This window comes from Mixophyes fleayi, chromosome 5 (genome assembly GCF_038048845.1).
Source record: "Mixophyes fleayi isolate aMixFle1 chromosome 5, aMixFle1.hap1, whole genome shotgun sequence".
In the NCBI taxonomy this organism is placed as follows: domain Eukaryota; kingdom Metazoa; phylum Chordata; class Amphibia; order Anura; family Limnodynastidae; genus Mixophyes; species Mixophyes fleayi.
Window position 1 is genome coordinate 237,297,561 of NC_134406.1, and position 20,702 is coordinate 237,318,262.

Genomic DNA, 20,702 nt, shown 5'->3' on the forward strand with positions numbered 1-20,702 from the left:
AACTACAAGTCCCAGCATGCCCTTCCAGCTATCAACAGGTTGTCTACTGGCAAAGCATGCTGGGGCTTGTAGTTTCACAACACCCGGAGGGCCGCAGGTTGGACAGGCCTGGTCTAATGCAAGCATGTACTCTGCATTTGAACTAATTGTATTGCCCCATGTGCATTTCACATATGCCCAGCTTTACATTCTAACCCTAATTTCTCGACAGAACATTAATCTTTCACCACAGCTTTCATGTGTCTTCATTCCCAGTAGCCTATGAAAGGATTTAAATGATCTCTCTCTGTCCCTCCCTCCTAACTGCTCTCATCAGGTTTCCCAAACAAAGAGCAGCGGACTTGTATCAGTACCAAGCTTCTAACCGTCACAACCTCGCCTGTAGCCAATCACAGCTCTCCTTGCACTTAGCATACCGGTGAGGGGAGATGTGAGCCGTGCATTTATTGGACGCTTCCACATGGACTCACAGTTTACTATGAATAAGGGAGTGGGCGGGGATATCCGTAGTGCAGGCTGGAGAGTGTTGTGCTGGGCAACCAGCGCTGCATTACACGGCGACACCACACAGCACTGTACACCTGCAAGGTAAAAGTCAGGACGCCAATGCAATATATATATTTATACGCTGGGCCATTTCCAGTCACATTAGTTGAGCCATTCACTGCCACCACAAGCTGGCTGTAGGTTTAGCAACCTCTTCAGAAGATAGTTACCCTGTGGCTTTACAGATTTTATGGAACTACAAGTCCCAGCAACTGTGCTCTGACTTCTAGCCCCACAACAGGTTGCTTAAGGTCTATAGACCTGTATCTGCTGCAATTGGAGTCTAGTTAGAAAAACTTTTTACATGAATGAATGAGGGCTTCTCTAGAATGAACAAGGATGTTAGATTCTAAGAACATTGTAAACTTTACAACTTAATTCATGAAATAGAACGTTTGGTTTCTGGTAGATCTGCTCTCTCTTGGAAAACAATTCTAAATAATATGATTTTAACTTGATATAGCATGATTATAGAAATCAAATTGTGTGAGGTGGTGGCTCAGCTGTATTTTTCTCCCAGGTTTATAAATATATTTTAAGTAATATCACAACCCAGGCAAACTTGATTTAGACAGGGTGATGCTTTTTTGTGTTTATTTATTTTAAAAGAGAAGAGTTATTGAATGTTGTATTTTCTAGACAGGAACATGCACCTTTCCAAAGTTATGAAACACCCCCCTAAGGTTGCATTATGGTTGGGGAGAAATGGTTTTGTGTAACAGAAATACCCATCAGTGTATTTCTAAGTGCATTTCATAGCTTGAGAAAGCTTTTTTTTCTGTATTGGGTAAAAAAATGTAGCATTTAGTTGCTGTCCTGTGATACAATCCGTAGAGTGACACAATTTTTACAGCTTAGGCAATTGCTGTGTTCTGAGCATGAGTTTTGACACATGAAAGTAAATGGGGAACAGTGTTGGCTTAAAACAAGCGCTTAGTTAACGCTTCAGCAACTAGAACGCATCTTCTTGTGTGACAAGGAAATTGCTTATGCCATTAACTGCAATTTTCTAGCTGGAAAAACCATGGTATTCTAAAAAGCCAGTGTGACCCTATCCCAGGGCAAATTTACTTTGGTGAATTTTGTCCTAGGTCCCTTCTATATGCTGCAAAAAAACAGCTTTTCTAGTTTGAAGTTCAGCTAAAAACCTTTTTGTAGGGGGCAATTCACACAATGGGCCTGAGTCATTAAGGAGAGCAAAGCAAAAAAAAAAAAAGAGTAACTTTGCACTTTGGCAAAACTATGTTGCCTTGGAGGGGAGGTAAATTTAAAACGCAGGGACAGATTTGTATTTGGGATAGGGCATGTCCTAGATTAACTTTAAACTCCAGTGTAAAAATAAAGCTATCAAGTATTTGTGTGCTACATGAAAAACAGCCAGTATTTCATTTATGTGCAAAATGATAAACTAATTTGTACCCCTTGCATTTTAACATGGTTTGTCCAGGATCAAATGTACTTTTTTATTTTGCCTTGCTCTCCTTAATGACTCAGGCCCAATTTGTCCAAACTACAGACAGAGCCAGATGTAAGGGGTTGCATTTTGTTCAATGATGCAATAAAATGACTGATAATCGTGGTCTAGAGCAGACCTGGACAACTTGTGGCTCTCCAGGTGTTATGAAACTACAAGCCCCAGCATGCTTTGCTAGCAGAGTGTGCTGGGACTTGTAGTTTCAAAACACCAAGAGGGCCACAGGTTGTCCACGCCGGGTCTAGAGCTTAGTTAGTGCAGAAAAGCATTCACTCTTCAACTTCACATTATTTTCAGTAGAAAAAAAAAAGAATATATTTTTGTGGGGAAAAAAGATATTGCTCTGTTGGTGAAAAAATATTAGACATGTAGAAAACTGATGGTGTGGTGATTTAATTACAGTGAACACAGTGTACTGAAATGAAGATCAGGAACACACATCTTTTGCATCTTGAAGATAGAAAAAAAGTCACACATATCACCCCACAGTTTAAAATAAATGCAACATATGCAACTAGTGATCATGAGGGATTTTTGTGTCAGATATGTAGCTGCAGCACAGTTAGTTTTGCTGTGTAGTCCTGTTATGTTCTTTATACTTATTTATTTATTAACATTTATTTACATAACATACACCACAATGCTTTACATTTGGGAAGAAACACAATAATAAAGCAAGACTGGGTATTTACACAACAAGCTTTGTACAGCGACACCTCAACATTTTCTATGTTTGATGTCATTGTTACATCTGTCATAACGTAATACGCCTTTTTTAATTTGTACTATAATTAAAATAGTTTCATGCCTTTTTACAGCTGTATTTATTGTTATTGTCAAAGTGGAATTTGTGAGTGAATCTGCCTGAAATCAGTATTTGAGCATACCATATGCTCATACCTCTATGTCTAACACTCCCATGTCCAATATGTTTAGTGGAAAAAAGGTCGTTGGTTAAGACAAAGTATCAGAAAAAGTAAAAAAAAGTTACTACATTATGCTGCGTCCTAGACAATGCTGCCATAAGTATGTGCTTAGGTTGCCTATCTAGCCATGTGTTATGGTTTAGAGATGGGACGATAGATTATTGGCAAGAATTGTTGTTTTCATTAGCAAAAAGTAGCTGACAATTCCCGTTGTAAGGGCGATGTCACTCTTACACTTCTACAGCTTTAAGAGTGCCAATGTAGCATTTTCATAGTATTATTTTTTTTATTAACCACACAGCTGACACGCCCATCACTTTTACAGTTCCTAGGTTTATATGGAGCACGATGTCACTGTGTCTACTCACATATAACTGAATTCAGTTGGAGAGCATTAGTTTTGAGGGCTTTGGACATTTGTCCATAATGCAGCTGCCAGCCTTTTGGAAACCACTCTGGCGAGTAAAGAGGTAGTGTGACATAATCTACATATTATGGTTACCTGATTATGATCCAAACCGCTTAAAGCCATCTAATTCACAGGCATCGCTCTTGTTGTGTGGCCACACATGCCGTGACATTGTTCACATTTGCCACTATCTTAGGCTAGGTACACACTGAAGAATTTTTCAACCGCCATGTTATCTACAATAATTTTTCTAACGACTGAAGGTCCAATCGCTCGGGCGATTGATACTTACACACTGACACGATTTACCATCCGGACCTCTAGTTGTTCAGAGCAGTGTTTCCCAAATCCAGTCCTAAAGTACTCCTAACAGTGCCCGATTTCTATATCTCTGTGCTGGAGCACAGGTATATTCATTACTGAGTGACACATTGTAACAGATCCACAGGTGGTACTAATTATTTCACTTATCACATGGAAAACCTGCACTGTTAGGGGTACTTGAAGACTGGGTTAGGACTGTAGAGAATGACAGCACAATAGTCACTTATTCATTCATTCCTGTCACACTGATTAAAACCACCTTGTTATAGCTATCCACATGCCCTTACGAACTTCATGAGCATCTGTGGCTCTGAAATGAAACTTTCAGTCTCAGAACATAAGAATGAACTATTTGATCAACAGCACTCTCTACATTTAGTCACCAGGAAATGTTCATTGCCGGCATCGGCTGAAAAGACCATGGGGTAAATGTATGAAGCTCAGATTTATTCAACTCGCCGGAAATCGACGACTTTGCAGTGAAAATTTAAAGCGGCGATGGCTTGCAAGGGCAAGTTTGCCTTTACAAGCCATCGCCGCTTTAAATTTTACCTGCAAAGTCGCCGATTTCCGGCGAGTTGAAAAAAATCAAAGCTTCATACATTTACCCCCATGTCTTTGTAAACTCTATGGGGATTGTGATTGTGAGTGTATACACACTACATGATCGGAAGGTGATTGGAGCGAGATTATTAATCACTGCGACCAACCAAATGAAACAACAATCGACACTTTGGAACGATTGTCGTTCATCGAGTAGGTATATACACTAATGCGAAATGTGGGCGAGCAGTCATTTATTGGGTGATTGGCCTGATATTCAGCTGAAAAACCTCCAATGTGTACCTAGCCTAAGTCAAGTGTGACCAGCATCACTGTAAATGTTGGTCTTTGGTTACACGCGGATACATCTCTCTATTTTACATACTGTTTGTTATGTGAGAAGGATTTATCTTCTTTAGTACATTGCTGTAAATTCAGATATTTTTTGGTATTTGCTTTAAATAATGCATGAGTTAGTAACCGCTGAGAGTCCCGTTAAAATAATACAAATTTCCTGTGTCTTATTACAGCAGTTAAAACCATGTTATTTTATTCTTTCATGCTGTAGTCTGTAAATTAGGCATTCTTCTTCAGCTTGCGTAATTACATTTTAAAGATAAACAGTGGCTTTTTAACATGCTGACATTTGTAATTTAGCGTACTGTTTAAACTTCAGGGAGAGAGGACGACTATTACTATGGTGTTTTCGTAATAAATGGTTATATGCTATTTGCTATTGTTTTTTTAAAAAATCTTTTAATAGTAATTCTATAAGTTTGTTGCAACATTTGTTTTTGAAGTTAACACTGACATATGATAATATTGTGGTTACATCGTAGGACATCCACTTGTCACCTAGAAATAGTAAGCATCTATACATCACCACTGATATTAGTCTTCAGGAGCAAATAGCAAAATATATATATATATATATATATATATATATATATATATATCTAATGTTCAGCCAGTTATACATTTTGCCTTGGAAAATATTTTTTTAAGGAGTGATGATCAAAACACATTTGATGTATGATGTTCATTCACAGGTACATTTGACACCATATTTTTCATGTACCCGTTTGAGTGGCTCACCTTACCTCTCTGGTTTCATTTATTACCAAGTTTTCCCTCTTCACATAATGATGATAATGCCCCAGTCACGTGTACCCCTTCTCTCCCTAAGATCTCATGCCCACTGGAAATTGTTATGCCTTTGCTACTAGATATTTTTAGGTCTCTGTAGGGTTTCCCCAATATGTTTACTTGCGGAAAACGCATGTGAATGGAACAAGATGTGTTCAGAAACACGTAATGAGCTCTAGTAAAAGCGTAAGTAGGTATGTGAGCATTCAAAACAATACGTTCTATGTTTAGGACCAGCACACTCATCTACTGTTGCTGTGAAAATTATGATGATCTGATTGGCTTTCAGTGGTGCTATCCCTGCCCATTTGAAAAGTGAACATTGAATATAATAATGTGCTTAGGATCAAACACACCTTAACAATATGTGGCTTTTGCCTCTTAGACAACTTTGTTGAATACAATAGGTTGCTTGTCTTCTTTAATACATGTAAAATGGTTACCTTATGAGACTAGGAACTTTTATCAAGTCTTTTTAGATTTAGCTGTACCTACTGTATAATCTTGATTGTAATGCATGTACTTTGTTGATATTCTATACACATGGTGAAAGCAGCCTATCAATGTGTTATAAACTAGCCTCAGTTATACTGTTGGTTCTGTGTGAGTTGATTATTTTAATTTTAATGAATTGTAATGAATACTTTAATGAATATTGGACCAGCCTGCAAAATGGCTACTTCCACTACTGCATAGATGGGTACACACACACACACACACACACACACACACACACACACACACACACACACACACACACACACACACACACTAAAGTTCACATGTTTTTGTCAACAAGTTCTTCAAAAACAGGAATATTTATGAAAATTTCTGCTGGTAGATTATTTTTCTGTGCATCACTTTTCATACATGTCTCTTATTATTGCTACATAATGTCCCTTTAAGTTAATGTAACGCATAGACTTTTGTAAAAATCAGTTTACAGCGAACACAGTAAAGCAGATTCAGTAAACACAAATGTGGAAAACAGCAACAAAACATGCTGACAAGATTAGACAAGTGGTTCTTGTTTGTAATTAATTTGAAACAGAAGCTATGACCGCATATCCCAGTTACATTTCAGGCAAACAGACACCCATGCATTACAGTAGAACTATGTTTGTCCTTTCAGGGTGCCTGATTCCTATTTGCTGCATATATTCAGATCTTCTGTCAGACACATGGCTTTGTTAGAGTCCCCGGACCACAAACTAATTATGATGCTTTTTAAAAACATCTGTTTATAACATATTTCACTTCAGTATATCTGACATCAATCTGTTACAGCTTAGCAGCAGTGACATTAAGATGAATGAGCTAAACATGGAAGTTGGAATCCTGAAATCTGAATTGCATAAAAAGACCAGAGAGATGCAGGCGCTGGAAGCTCACGTACAACGGCAGAAAGAAAGTCTGGACAAGGCAAGCGATAAACTCAAGGACACAAAGAGGGCTGCTGCAAGCAAGGTAATCAGAATTGGTCCACTGTGCGGAATTATTTGTTGTAGTTGCTGTCTTAAAATGTAAAATTCAGTCCCCACATGAACCCGATCTCCTGGGGTACAATCAGCCAGAACACATTCCAAACACTTTGCAATTTAAGAAGTCAGGGCTCTAAAATTTACTGCATTATCGTTTATTACAGGTTGTCCCCACTTAGCTTTGGCTCCCTAGTGATCCAAGGTCTGCATATGGTTTGTGGACTATTATTCAGGTATAAAGTTTAGTAACAACTGTAATTTCTCCATTAACATATATATTTAGTGAAAAGGGTATTGTGTTCCTACTTACCTTCTTTAAAAACCTTCCCTCCAGGAAAGGGGAGGTCAAGGAAAAAAATGACGTTATTCGCCACAAATTGCGTCACTGAGGCACCGTCCCTCTCACTTCAATAGGAAGTAGGTGGGATCTGAGAGACAGGCTGCTTTCCCGGGGGTCCTTTGAAAATGACACATCTTTGTTGACCATTCCTTTCAAGAGTTATTGTAATTTTAGAAATCGGTGCCATAATATTTTATTAAGCATCATGTAGACTTAAGTGTAAAGGGTTTTGTTTTAATGTCCACCCATAGAAGTTTGTTTCTAGTAACCCCCCCCCCCCCCCCTGCAGATATCAGAATGGCAGGGGTTTTATTCCTGGGACCCCTGCCATTCAAGAGATACTTGTCATCCCTTCAGTTTATTAACGGCTTATTCCGCATGCAGGTGAATTTAACAATTCTGCTCTATGGATACATTGTGGTTTGGAGTGTGTGGAAAGCACTGAACATTCAGTGCTCTGGAGCCATTACAAGCCAGGAGAGGAGTTGAAATTGTGTCCTGTCTGTACTGGGCAATATAGCAACATTTTGTGCTGGCCCAAACTCTCTAAATGATCTCCACTCAATCTACTCATCACTTCCAGATTTATCCTCTCCATCTCATTACAATTCCCATCTCTGCAATGTAATATGTACATGCTTACCAATCTAACACAGATGGCTGAACTATGTATACATTCCTTTTATCCTACTAGCTGCCTAAGTATATTACTGTGTAGTTAGACATAGAAGGTTTATAGGCACACTTTACTTTTCTGTCCTGGGTGTTGCAAGCCTCATGCATCACGTTACTTCAGCGGATGGTAAAGAAGGAAGCATTTTAGATGAATTTTGCCCAAGTGTTATCACTGTTTTAGTTTTTAAAAATAAAAATGTGTTACCCAAGTAACATCCTATAAGAAAAATTCTGATCCAACAATTTACACACAGATATATCATTCAATAGTGAAGGAGATGGTGAGCCACCCTAACCTTTTAGGCTGGCCAAAAGCTGCCCTGTTGTGTGATAGTTGGACAAAGATGTATCCTGACCGGTTGTCAGACAGTTGCATGGCAGAGGGACCGCTAGCTGTTAACTGGTATTTGCAGAAAGAGGATATGAACAAGAAACAAATAATTAGCAATTGAAGTTACACAGTTATAAGCATATCGCTAATATACCCTGGGTGTTGTTCTGGAATATAATTTAGCAATGGATCCTTGTAGAACTATCCTGGAATAACCTGACAATGTGTTTTGTTTAGCATTTTGTTTTATTTAGGTCTTGGGATATGCTTTAATTTGTATTTTCTAGCAGTCAAATGAAAAGCACAACATGCTTGTACTGTACTAGATAACAAGGGTCCAGTAAATTGAAACCGTCCTTATCACACCTTTTCTGCAATACAAAATCCATTTTCTGTTTTACGTCATAAAAGTAATCTCCTTATCCAATATAAAGAGTCAACTGCCCACTGCATCACTCTCAGCATTGAGACTTGCAGAATCGGGACAATCTACCCATTTAGTGCTAACGACGAGTGGGACTCGACCTCTACATGACCCCCATAAGTGCTAGAACAAGTCCCACTCATCTATTTTAGGGCTTAGTAAAACCACAGATCACTTCCCACTGTCACTTTCTTCCATCAGAGACGTGTGTGAGCATGCGCACAGTCTATTAAGGTCTATGAGAAATGCCTGGCATAGGGGAGGCTCTTTTAGAGCCTCTACCTCCCCATCCGTGGCACTTAGAAAGCTCTGTGGGTACCCTTGTTTGAAAAAGGGAAGTCATCTCTTTCAAATAATGTTACCCCTGTTTATTTATTGTCTGCTGATCATTTTTGAGCAGCAGGTATTAAATATGTGATGAGCACAAAAAGTGTTCAGCACAGGATGAAATAATCCTCAGCGGCAAAGAGATTAAACTCCGCTCCTTATGAAGTCTCCTTTTTGGGCTGTCCTGCCAAACTTTGAACAGTTGGGAGGTAGGCTGTTGGGATCATGGAAGATGGGAACAACTGTTGAAGGAAAGGGAAATGTGAGTTCAACCTATACACGTGACCCCTCTGCCACTGGGCCCCACCGCTGCTGCAGAGACTGCTGCCCTGTTGTTATACCACTTTAAAATATATATGTTCATTGGACAGTAATTCCATTTTAAATACTGCACTTTGTAGTCTGTTCATTAAAAAAAACAATTATCCAGCCTTTCCAGGTTATAACAACTTTTATTTTATTTTTAACATTCCTTTTAGTGTCCTACCGAACAATAATAGAAGGAAATGTATATCTACTCCCTAAAACTTAGATGGGTTCTGATTGGTGTAACTACTTAAGAGGTGTTTTCTAAGTCATGTTTTGCAAATACTGATGCATTTTTGCTTTGATTTGGTTTGTACTGATTAGTTACTTTTGTCATGGACATGGCACCCTATTGGTTAGTCAGTTCACCGAAATTATGTTGGCTGCACACTACAATTATTAACAGGGTATTAATGAAAATGACGAATACACAGTGTGCATCATTGTATCTTTGGTTCTTGGATTCTTCTCTTCACTCACAGGACATTTTTTTTTTTAGATGAAAGAATATTTTTCTTTCAAAGTCATACAACCAATTTTCACTGCAGTGTTATTTCTTGGAATTAGGGAAGTTTAGTTTAATTTTCAAGACTACAGTGCCTCTGAGTAATTTGGAGATGTGATACAAAACCTCTGTTGCATGTGATCTTTCCATGACCCCCCTTACCAAGAACTTTTTACACACTGCTGCTGCCAGGGGGGCGATGAGTTTCTTCAATTTACAACAAATTAGATCTGCTCTTTGCTATGTCTTTTGAGTAGATAGTTACCATAATTGCACTTAAATTGGTTTCAGAAAAACAGATGTTACCTTATAAAAATCATTTTCATTTGTCGGACTATAATTTAAAAAAAGAACCCTTGATGTTCTTATTTTTCGTTGCTGATTCTTCTGCTTCTGTTCAGATGGGGAATAAAATTGACGGCATCACAACTCTCAGCTGCAATACCTGCGTTAACTAGATTAATATATATTTTTTATCTACCGTAGCAAGACTGCTCTGGTATGCATGGGAAGTGTACACCCATGTGAGGCAAACATAAGAAGGTGCTTGCATATTACACTGCACATCAAAGAGAATTATTAGGACTGTATAATATAAATTCTTTTCTAGACTCCTCTGGGTTGTTAAAATGTATCAAATCCCAACAGTTTCCTTCATAAATTCATGTTTTTGAGTAGGGAAGATTGTATTTGAAACCAGCTATCATGGTGAATTTTTAGGTGCTTATTTAACCCATCACTGCCCACATTTAAGGTGATACAGATTTACAATTCCATTTTCCTAACCAAATGTGGGTTAAAATATTCCGATCTCCTACACCATTAATGGGCAACAGACGGCCCTATCCTATCAACCTATCGTATTCCCCCAGGTAGCAATTCTCAACATACATCACATATAAAGGGAGCACGGACCCCCACCCCCTGTGTTTCTTAAACAGACGGTCCTAGGGCCGCATGCGGCCCTCCAAGCCCTCACCTCCCAAGCATTTGTTTACTTTGTTGTCCTGTTTGTATGTTATATCTTGTAACACCTATTTAAAATGCTTGCTAATATGTTATTACAGATAGATATATCTTTATTTAAATAAATGTATTGTTTTAACTTCATCATCATCAACATTTATTTATATAGGGCGAGCAAATTCCGTAGCGCTTTACAATTGGGAACAAACATTAATAAGACAATACTGGGTAATACATACAGACAGGAGAGGTAAGAGGGCCCTGCTCGCAAGCTTACAATCTATAGGACAATGGGAGTTTGAAACACAAGGGCACGTGCTACATCATATTGCACACTGGACCAGCTAGAATGCAAAAGTAAAAGTATTGAGTGGGCTGTGTGATCAGTCACACAGCAATGTTGGTCAGAGGGTTGTTGTCTTGTGTTAGCTGTGTAGAGGGTGGTAATATTGTAACCAAGGGAGATTAAGATGTGGTTGAGGAATATCATAAGCTTGTCTGAAGAGCTGGGGTTTCAAAGAACGTTTGAAGGTTTGAAGACTAGAGGAAAGTCTTACTGTGCGTGGGAGGGAATTCCACAAAGTGGGTGCAGCCCAAAAAAAGTCCTGTAACCGAAAATGGAAGGATGTGATGAGAGTGGAAGAGAGACCGCAGATCTTGTGCAGAACGGAGGTGTCGAGTTGGGCTATTAAGAGTAACGTGTGGCCCTTTTGAAGTTTCGAGGGCCGCACATGCGGCCTCTGCGTTCCTCCAGGTGGCCTATCACTGTCCTTCACACTATAATGGAAAGGCACTGTGGCCTTAAGCAAAATTTATAAGAATTCATGCATTCTGTGCCCCGTGCTTTAGTCATGTTATTTTTATCCAAGAATTGGTGGACTACATTATCAAGACTGTTGGTTCAGCCAACAAAATGTGCTCCATCTGTAAGAGCCTTGTTGTTTTATATGTAAAGAGTGAATTCTAACATCACCTTCACAACCTTGGTGATCTCTTTAAGTGGATCATACCAACCTTGGTGATCTCTTTAAGTGGATCATACCATGTTGTTTGTATTCAGATCAAACAATTCTACAATGATAAAAATACTTTCTCTGACAAATAAATAAAAACAAATCAGATTATTAAAAGAGGTTATTGTGGTAAACAGACATCTGTAGCATACAAGGCTGCACAATGTATCATAATGCTTTTTTTTACCCAGTGGTTTTATCAAGATGACTAGAAAGCAGAAGATACCTCATTTTTTATTTCATTAGTTAAGCTATGGAAACACATTCTCCTGCTCCTGGTATACATAAACATGTTTTTGTAACAGCAGAATTGAGATCTAACCTAAATATTCCATTTATTAATTAATTCAATTATGCAATCAGTAATCTAGAGTAACATAGTTTCTGGGATAGGTAGGAAATAAAGGCATATAAAATACACAAAACTGTCAAGGAAATGGTTGGTAAAAAGGTCCATGTTTTTATCTAAGGAGATAAATGTACAACCCTAAGAACAAGTACAGGTTCATTTGTCTCACACATGCCAGCTATTATTCCAAGAATTCAATACGTTCTTTGTCATTTTAATTTATCAGCGCCTCTTGAAATTTGTGACTTTAAAGATTGCATTTTTAAATTTCTGTTCTGGATGAAAACAATCCCATTGGGAAAACTCTATTGAAGCTTGGAGTAGAGAAGAGAGTATGAATCTGAGGGTTTGTGGCTTGTGGTTGTAAGCAATACAAATAATTGTGTTGTGGTTTGAAAGTCTGACATTGCCTTCCTATGCATAGGATGCTTACACAACTGCTTAGACAAGATTCCATGAATCCACTACCTCCAGATTGGAGACATAGTAGAATTTAAAAAATACAGTCACCATCAAAATAATATGTATACATTCAGCGGGCTTATCTTTCCAGGTATGTAATAGTCTTTAAAAATAGTGGTCAATTAGAATAAAAAAAACAAAACATTAGGGCGTATTCAATTGTGAGCGTTAACAATTGAATACGCCCCATAGTGTTAGATTAATCCCTACATTGATCCCTACATTAGTCCCCAGCTCTTACCCCACATGGTAGTAAAATATGTATCTTTTTACCAGCTGCACCATCTTTAGTATTGTTTAACGAATATAAATAACATAAACCTTTGTCCCAGACATCTTCTACCCTCTAAATAAAAATGTTCTAATGTTGTTCCTCACTATAACTTCTTCTATAGTATACTTCCATTAAGAACCTTTAAACCCCTCATGTACTTATACAGTATGTTCTAATATACTGACCCTATTCATCTCCAGTGCTGCTATGAAGAGACACTTCTGTTACAATGGCTATGCATCCCATATCTGCTTGATTACTGGATTTAACTTTTGCAGACAAACACAAAAACAAATGATACAACATTAAATACAAATTTTCCATTTCTGTTGGGGGGAGGGGTGTTCCAGTTGCTATAGCAGGATCATTCAAATTTATTTATTTTTGAATAGTCCTCTTTTGTGTCTCAGACTTTGCAAAAAAATTGCCTAGCAATTATTTTTCACAATATTTGCAATGGAATGCTCCATTATCCACCAAGGTGTGACCCAGTATTGAAGATTTCGGATTTTTCCTCTCTCCTCTGACTCCTTAGTCAACAGTGACCTACAAGTATAAAATCCCATCCAGTCATCTCTCTGTCCCTATCAATTTGGGATTATACATGCAAATGATACTTTAGCACCAGACCCCAGCCATTAATCCCACTTTAGAATAATATGGACTTTCCTTCATGACCGAACACAACATCCTTTGGTTTCTAAGTGGTATTAGATTTCAGTGACTTCGGTCTTTTCTCTCTGCTTCTGCTGGGCTTATTCAAAAGGTCTCAAACCTGTATCTGGAACTAACTGTATCAAGCACTGCAAGATAAAACCTGCACAAATGAAAATGGTAGGCCAATCAGGCACTAGCCAATGAGAACTGGGCGGTGATTACTGGCACTACAGCCAGTAGTTCAGTATGTGTAAAAATAAAGGAGAACATGAACAAAATCTTATACAGATGATAAAACTATACTATAGGCTCCCAGTGTGACTATTTTGTGTATACTAACTTCTGGAAATATGCAGATGAGTCTACTCTGTAATAGTTTACTCAACTAAATTTCCTGTACTTGCATGTCTACATCATAAGTATCTTACATTAAGCTTTAAGTTGTAAACATTATCCTGTATTGGATTCTGTAAACTGTTATCTATTGATGTGTATTTTTTGCAATGTCACATTGTGAGAATCTTAATTATAATGTTGTACCCAACTTGGGTACTGGGTGATCTCTGCTATATTTATCTCATGTTTGTTTTATGTATGTTTGTTTGTTCTTTTCTTTCTTTGTTGTTGTGATTTTGGACTTTGCATTATTGGCAATAAAATATAAAAAAGGTGAATTCAATAATTTTTTGTTTTTTAAAGAATGTAGGAAATGTTCCAGTTAATAAAAGCAATGGTCCAAACCGTTAGGTTAGCAGAGCACAGAACAACACCATAATGTTTAAACTGGAGTGTACGCCGTTGTATATACCACAGAATGTGCCCTGGCATTTGTTCCGGTCTGTAAATGACCCTTACTGTTTAGTTAGTTATCCAGATGTTCCAGCTGTCATATTTTTCCATTTGTCAAAATTTACAGCAATTTCTGTACTACTGTATATCTCTTTACTTGCCATGTTTATACCATGCTTGCGTCATAGCATGAGAGATGGGAAATTATTTTGTAATAGCAATTTCAATATAACACAATATATATAATAGATGATTTTTTTTTTCTTAAAATAATCATCTTGTAATAACATTTAAAGATTATTTGCCTTTACATTTATTAATACTGCAATCATTTTAAGAGCATAACGGCAGAGTTGTTCTGTCTTTAACTCTGTGTAAGCAGTGCATTTACATGTGGATTGGGAACAAAATTACATAGTCTGTTTGAAAGCTAAAATTACGCAGTAAATTGTCTATGAAGCTTGTAAATCTTTCTGATACTTCTGGAAATAGTTGCTGTCATTGAAAAGCTATAATTTGAGATTTGCAAGATCTCACCCTTCCTATTGAGATGTATTCACAACTCATTGGATACCACGAAAGGGCATAATGTGCATCCATTTCACAATGTTTTGTAGGGAAGCTGCTCCAGTTACAGCAATCTTTCATTTTCCAAATGTAGCATTCACATGCTAAATCATTCACATTTTTTCTGAATATATTCTTATTTAGCTGATTTTTACACTGACACAAACATATATATTGCTTAGGGGGAAAAGGAAAACAATGTTCTTATAGTTCCTTGCATGCAATCAGTACAGCCCCAGAAACATACACCTTTAATTGACACAGCATATATTGGGTGCTTTGCTCAAGTGCCTGTGTGGACACAGCTAATAGGTTAGGAGACACCAAAAGAGGTACAAAGATAAGTAGGAGTGTAGTCAAGGGACAGAGAGTCCAAGGAGCAGGTGGACAGAGTAGCTGGAGCAAAAGCTATAGGTAGTGAAACAGAAGGTAAAAGAGCCCTACTCATAAGAGCTTACAAAGTAAATGGAAGGACTGACAGACAGTAGACTCAAGGGGTGAGCCGGTGAAGGGGATCTGGGGCAAGAGGAACAAATGGAAGAGATGGAGGGTGAGGTAACCAAAGTTGGTGAAATGGTTAAGCGGATGGCTAGTATGCTTTTAAGGATAGGACGGTTTTTAATGCCGATTGAAGCTGCACAGGGGATAGTCTAAGAGAACGAGGGAGATTGTTCGAATGTGTGTGGGGGTGGGTAGCCCGGAGAAATTTTGGATTCAGGAGGGAGATGTTTAGAGCGAAGGAAATTCGATGGTCATAGACCAATCGCAGAGGACGGGAGGGAGTGTATACGGAGAGGAGGTTGGAGATGTAGGGAGCAATGGAGTGGGCGAGGGCTTTGTATGTGAGGTAAGGAGTTTGAAGAGGATTCTGTATGGGAAAGGGAGCCAGTGTAAGACTAGGCAGAGAGGGAAGAGATGGGATGTAGATGAGAAGAAGATAAGTCTAGCAGCAGCAATTAGTATAGATTGAAAGGGAGTGAGATGGGAACGGGGTAGTCCAGTAAGTAGAAGGTTGCAGTAATCAAGATGAGAAATGATCAGTGAGTGGATAAGAGTTTTGGAGTCATCCAGGGAGAGGAAGGGCTGAATGCAAGCGATATTGCGTTGCTGGAAGCCACGGGATTGGGTAAGAGATTGAATGTGTAGGGCAAATCAGAGGAGTTGAGAGTGACACCCAGCCAGTGAAGTTGGGGAACAGAGATAGTGGTATTGTTAACAGTTATAGAGAGGTTAAGTGGGGAGGAGTATCTAGATGGAGGAAAGACAGTGAGTTCTGTTTTGGCTATATTAAGTTTGAGAAATCGTGAAGCCATCCAGGAGGAGACACCAGAGAGTGAAGGGAAGGGGAAAGATCAGGAGATGAGAGGTATAGTTGAGTGTCACCGGCATAGAGATGGTACTGGAGGCTGAAGGAAGTGAGTTCACCCAGGGAGCTGGTGTAAAGAGAAAAGAGATGAGGACCAACAACAGAACCCTTTGGGTCTCCTACTGAAAGGATGGATGGGGGGAGGTGGAGCCTGCGGTGGAAATAGAAGGAGTGATTGGCGAGGTAGGAGGTGAACCATGAAAGGACAAAGCCAGAGAGGCCAAATGTGTGAAGGGTGAGCAACAGGAGAGCATGATCCATGGGGGAATAGAGAGTTTTGAAAGAGAAGGAGAAAATAGCAGGTTCAAGAGCATCTAGATTCCGTCTAGTACGTGCTAATATGAGCAGGAGTTGGTGGTCAGAGAGTGGGAAGGAAGAGTTAGGGAAGTCAGAAAGAGCACATTGATGGGAGAAGATGAGTTCTAAGGAGTAGACAGTGGGTTGGGGATAAGATACACTGTGAGAGGCCAAAGGAGGAAGAAAGGGCAAGAAGTTTGATGGAAGTTGGGTCGGTGGGCTTGTCAATGAGGATGTTGAAATCACCTAAGTTGATGGAGTGAGAGTTCAGGGGAAATGACTCAAAAGTTACAATTGAGGGATAAGAGGATGCCAAACCCACTTCCTGGATTGTCTTCTGGTGTGGCAGAGAGGGTGAAAGACAGGCCCCCATGGGAGAGAGCAGCAAGAGAAGCAGTGTTCATGGAGGACAGCCAAGCTTCAGTGATGGCAAGTAGGTTAAGAGAGTTGGAAATGAAGAGGTCGTGGATGGAGGGCAGTTTTTTGAGGATGGATCTGGAGTTCCAGAGAGCACAGTAGAGGGAAGTGGGGAGGTATGGATGAGATTTTCAGGGTTGCTGGTGCATGGGGTTGGGTTGGATTAGGTGCAGGGATGAAAGCAGGACGTGAGGAGACATGGTGAAAAACAAGGGATTAGAGGGTAGATTGAAGGGATATAGTGGGTGTTTGGGCAAGTACTTTTATGATGAGATTTCAAATGTAGAATGGGGTGAAATTGTGGATAGCTTTAAGGAAATACTTTGAATTGGAATCTGGAGACAGTGCAGGGATTTTCAGGGAGGGAAGCTGATGTTGAGTGTTTGATGTAAGTAATCCTGGCAGTAGTATTCATAATGGGAACAGTCTGTGGAGGGAACAGACAGTTTACAGAGAGTGAATTTACTCAAGCTGAGATCTTGGTTCATGAACTAAGACCTTGGTGCATGTGACAAAAAAGGCATGTTTTAGAGATATTGTGCAGTTGAATGCAATAAGATGTGGTCAATAATTGGATTTGAAAAGTTAAAGTTCTCCCCAGTCATCTAAATTTCATGTTCCTCCTATTCACTTCTTTCTGTACAGCTTTGCAGGACAGGTGAGGCTCCACTGACAGACATTCTGTGCATTAGTAAATTAATTCCTCCGTCTGCAGACTCTGCAATGATATCTTCAAATAACTGTAAAACAAAATATATAAGGTTTGTTCATGTAGCTTGCTGCTTCTGACCATTTCTTGTCTTATTTTCACTATTAGTGTAAATTCTGGATTATTGTATCCAGACCTCCCAACATTAGCCTCCTCTGGAATAAGGGCAATTTTGTGGCGTGACTGCACTGTATGGAGGTGGTGCATGCCTAGGGCTTCAGAAGCGCTAGGCTGCCAACAACCCCATCCTCTCCCCCGAAAAACACCCTTGAATTGTTATGTAGACCAGAGGCAGTTGGGCATACCTCCAAACTTCCTTTCCTGAAAAAATGCCATTTATCGGGATGGTGGGATAGTACCCCCAAATGGGGAATGTCCTTTGAAAATCTGATCAGTTGGTATGCATAACAGTCTAATGTTGGTTGTTGGTCTTTGCTAAATTTATTTGCAGATATACTGTGTACTCTTTTTTAGGTTGCGCATCTGCAGGAACTTACTATAGATGTGGTGAATCCTATTTGATGCTCACTGTCTGTAATTTTAACATGACTGTTGTCAGCTGGAGGCTTTAATTGGCAGTGGATGGTGTCTTAAGCTAAATGGAAGTCTGTATCGAAAGGCATAATGTCTCTGTAAGGTTAATACTTAGTGACATGAGTTCCACCATCTTGCTCAACAAGGTCAAGTCTGGTATTTATATCAACACCAGTCTAATGAGGAAGACTCCCTTTCTTAATGAAAGTGCTTACTTATATTTCATGACGAGGAGATCGTTGATGGTAAAGGCCAGTGCTTTCTTGGTGATGTAATGTCATTTTTAGTAATGCTTTTAAGACCCTTCTTCTTCTTTGGTTTTAATAAATAGTTGCTAAAATGAAAATGGAATGCTAGTACAGATGAAAGTAATATTTGTATAAAAGCTTAAGCCACGGTTTGAATCCTTTGGTGTTCACGGCATGCATGAGATATCATTGCACGTTCATGTTACAGAACTGTACATTAATTGCACTGGTTGAGTTTGTCTTGTGGACTCTGTCTTATGAATCTTGACAGAGAATTTCCTAATTGTTTCTTAGTCCTGCCTGTGGGGATTTTTTTCTTGTTCTTTTTAGTCAGTGGGTTAATAACTGTATCCAATGGAATCTTTTTCATAAAGTGAATTTTCTTTGTAACCCACCTATGTTACAATAAGGTCATTTAATGAAAGGCGCAATTAAAAAAAAACACAGGCTTAGACATCATTATTTATAAAGTCTTCAAAATAGTTTCAAAATTTAATTTTGGATGGAATTGCTGTAATTACTGGGCTAGTGGTTCAAGCAAATTATTATGTATAATGGAAAAACGTGTTTTAAGAAATGTGCAGGCTATAATTAAATGATAGAATTTCATAAATGCCTGTACTTTTCGTGTTGAGTAAGCAGGGCGTGTTGTCCAAATATCTTTTCTACTTTCCATTTTCTTCTACTCGTTTTATGTTTATTTGCTGTACAAGGCTGCTTAACCCTTTAACACGGCCAGGTCTTGAAAACGGTGAAGTGGTTAACCAGGTACACGCTTCTGTTAACGTGCTACACTTTCAAAAGAAAACATAACTAATAGTTTCTGTAAAGATCACACGTCTTTCCAACATCTGTTTCGAGTCTGCTATGAAAACTGTGTCTCTGATCTCATGTGTTGAACTTCTGTATCTTTGCCACTGTCTATTTCCTGCTAAAAAATACACCGAACAATAATAGCTTTTGTTCTTAACCTTCCAACCACTGGAGCAGCTGAACAAATAACTTCCATGCTTTCATTTGAAATAATTTATTCCACGTATATGTTTGCGCAAAGTCATTTCATTTATTTTATGTTTCATCATTTAAAAATCAAATTGTGGGATTGAAACTACTGAAAACTGCCATCTAATGGTTTCCTGATGCTTAACTCTCTCTCAGTAGCATTTTCTTGGAAATACATCATTTCGACTAGAGTAGAACAGGAGAAGGTGTCCTCAGCACTTAGCAACTTTAATGTATTGTGCAAAAAAACACAATTTAACCACTGTTTACTTTTTCTGTGTTTCCTTCTCTGTCAGTGTTAATTATCACTGACATTCAATTTGCTTTATAGCAGTTGCCGCTGCCAGTTTTAGACAGGAATACCAACGTAGAGATTTCATTGTATTAATATCTGAAGTTCTAAATGACATACAGTTGGATAAACATTCTCAGATTTTGAAATGTTGAAATAAAATAGGGATTAGCGGAATGATAGGCAATGATCTTTCTTCATTCTGCTTTAAAGAGCTAGAGAGCGGCTGCCAAGCACATTAACAACAGTGGCCATTTTCACTCCTTCACTCCCACTATTCTGTTTAATTCAAGTCTCTTCTTTTGGGGGCTCTAAGCTGTTCGGACAAGGGGATGACTGTTTTACTGCTTGGTTGTAGTAATTCAGTGTGCTGTAAATCCACTTTAAGATCATTAATTTAAATGCTTCTTCGAATGGTTTCTAGAAAGTGCTTATTATATAGGCAGCGATGCTACTTTTCCGTTGTAGGGGAGATGTGGGTTCAGTTTAGAGGAATCAGACTTGCTCTCTAGCGGTAGTAAGTGGCCGCACTACCTGTACTAAAAACTATACAGAATAACATTGTAAATCACCTAAGTGATTTGTGGAAAAACTACTGTTTGATTTCTGTTATTGTTGCTTTAAAACTCTTTTTTAACATTTTTAAATTTAACAAATAAATATTTTCCTGGTTCACCTACCAATGCATGTCATTAATGCTAGGTGATCACCAGTCCAGGTCTGTATTTTGTGTATTAATTTGGGTGGAAACAGGATTAAGGCTGTTTCCGGTGCCTGTATTGCTTAGGCTATGTACGCATTACAGGAAAATTCTAACGATTACCGATTTACCAACGACAGGGGGGAAAAAAAGCCCCTATCAGCATGCTGATTCATGTGTACATACTATACACCAGTGGATCCCAAACTTTTTCAGTTCAAGCCACCCTTAGGGTCTCCATAATTTTTTCAAGGCACCCCTAAGCCAGAATTATTACCAAGTAGTCCCCCGCCTTGCTTACCA

General features: G+C 38.7%; 1 protein-coding gene across 2 annotated transcripts in view; it reads left to right on the forward strand.

Moving 5' to 3' along the window:
• The first annotated feature begins 521 nt into the window (after window positions 1–521).
• LOC142159092 (uncharacterized) overlaps window positions 522–20,702 on the forward strand; it is a 304,132-nt gene continuing 283,951 nt past the window's right edge. For both annotated transcript variants that reach the window (XM_075213684.1, XM_075213685.1), the window contains exons 1-2: window positions 522–588; window positions 6,656–6,835. In XM_075213684.1, the coding sequence (XP_075069785.1) occupies window positions 6,677–6,835 (159 nt within the window). In that variant the 5' untranslated portion in view covers window positions 522–588; window positions 6,656–6,676. The remainder of the gene's footprint in view (window positions 589–6,655; window positions 6,836–20,702) is intronic.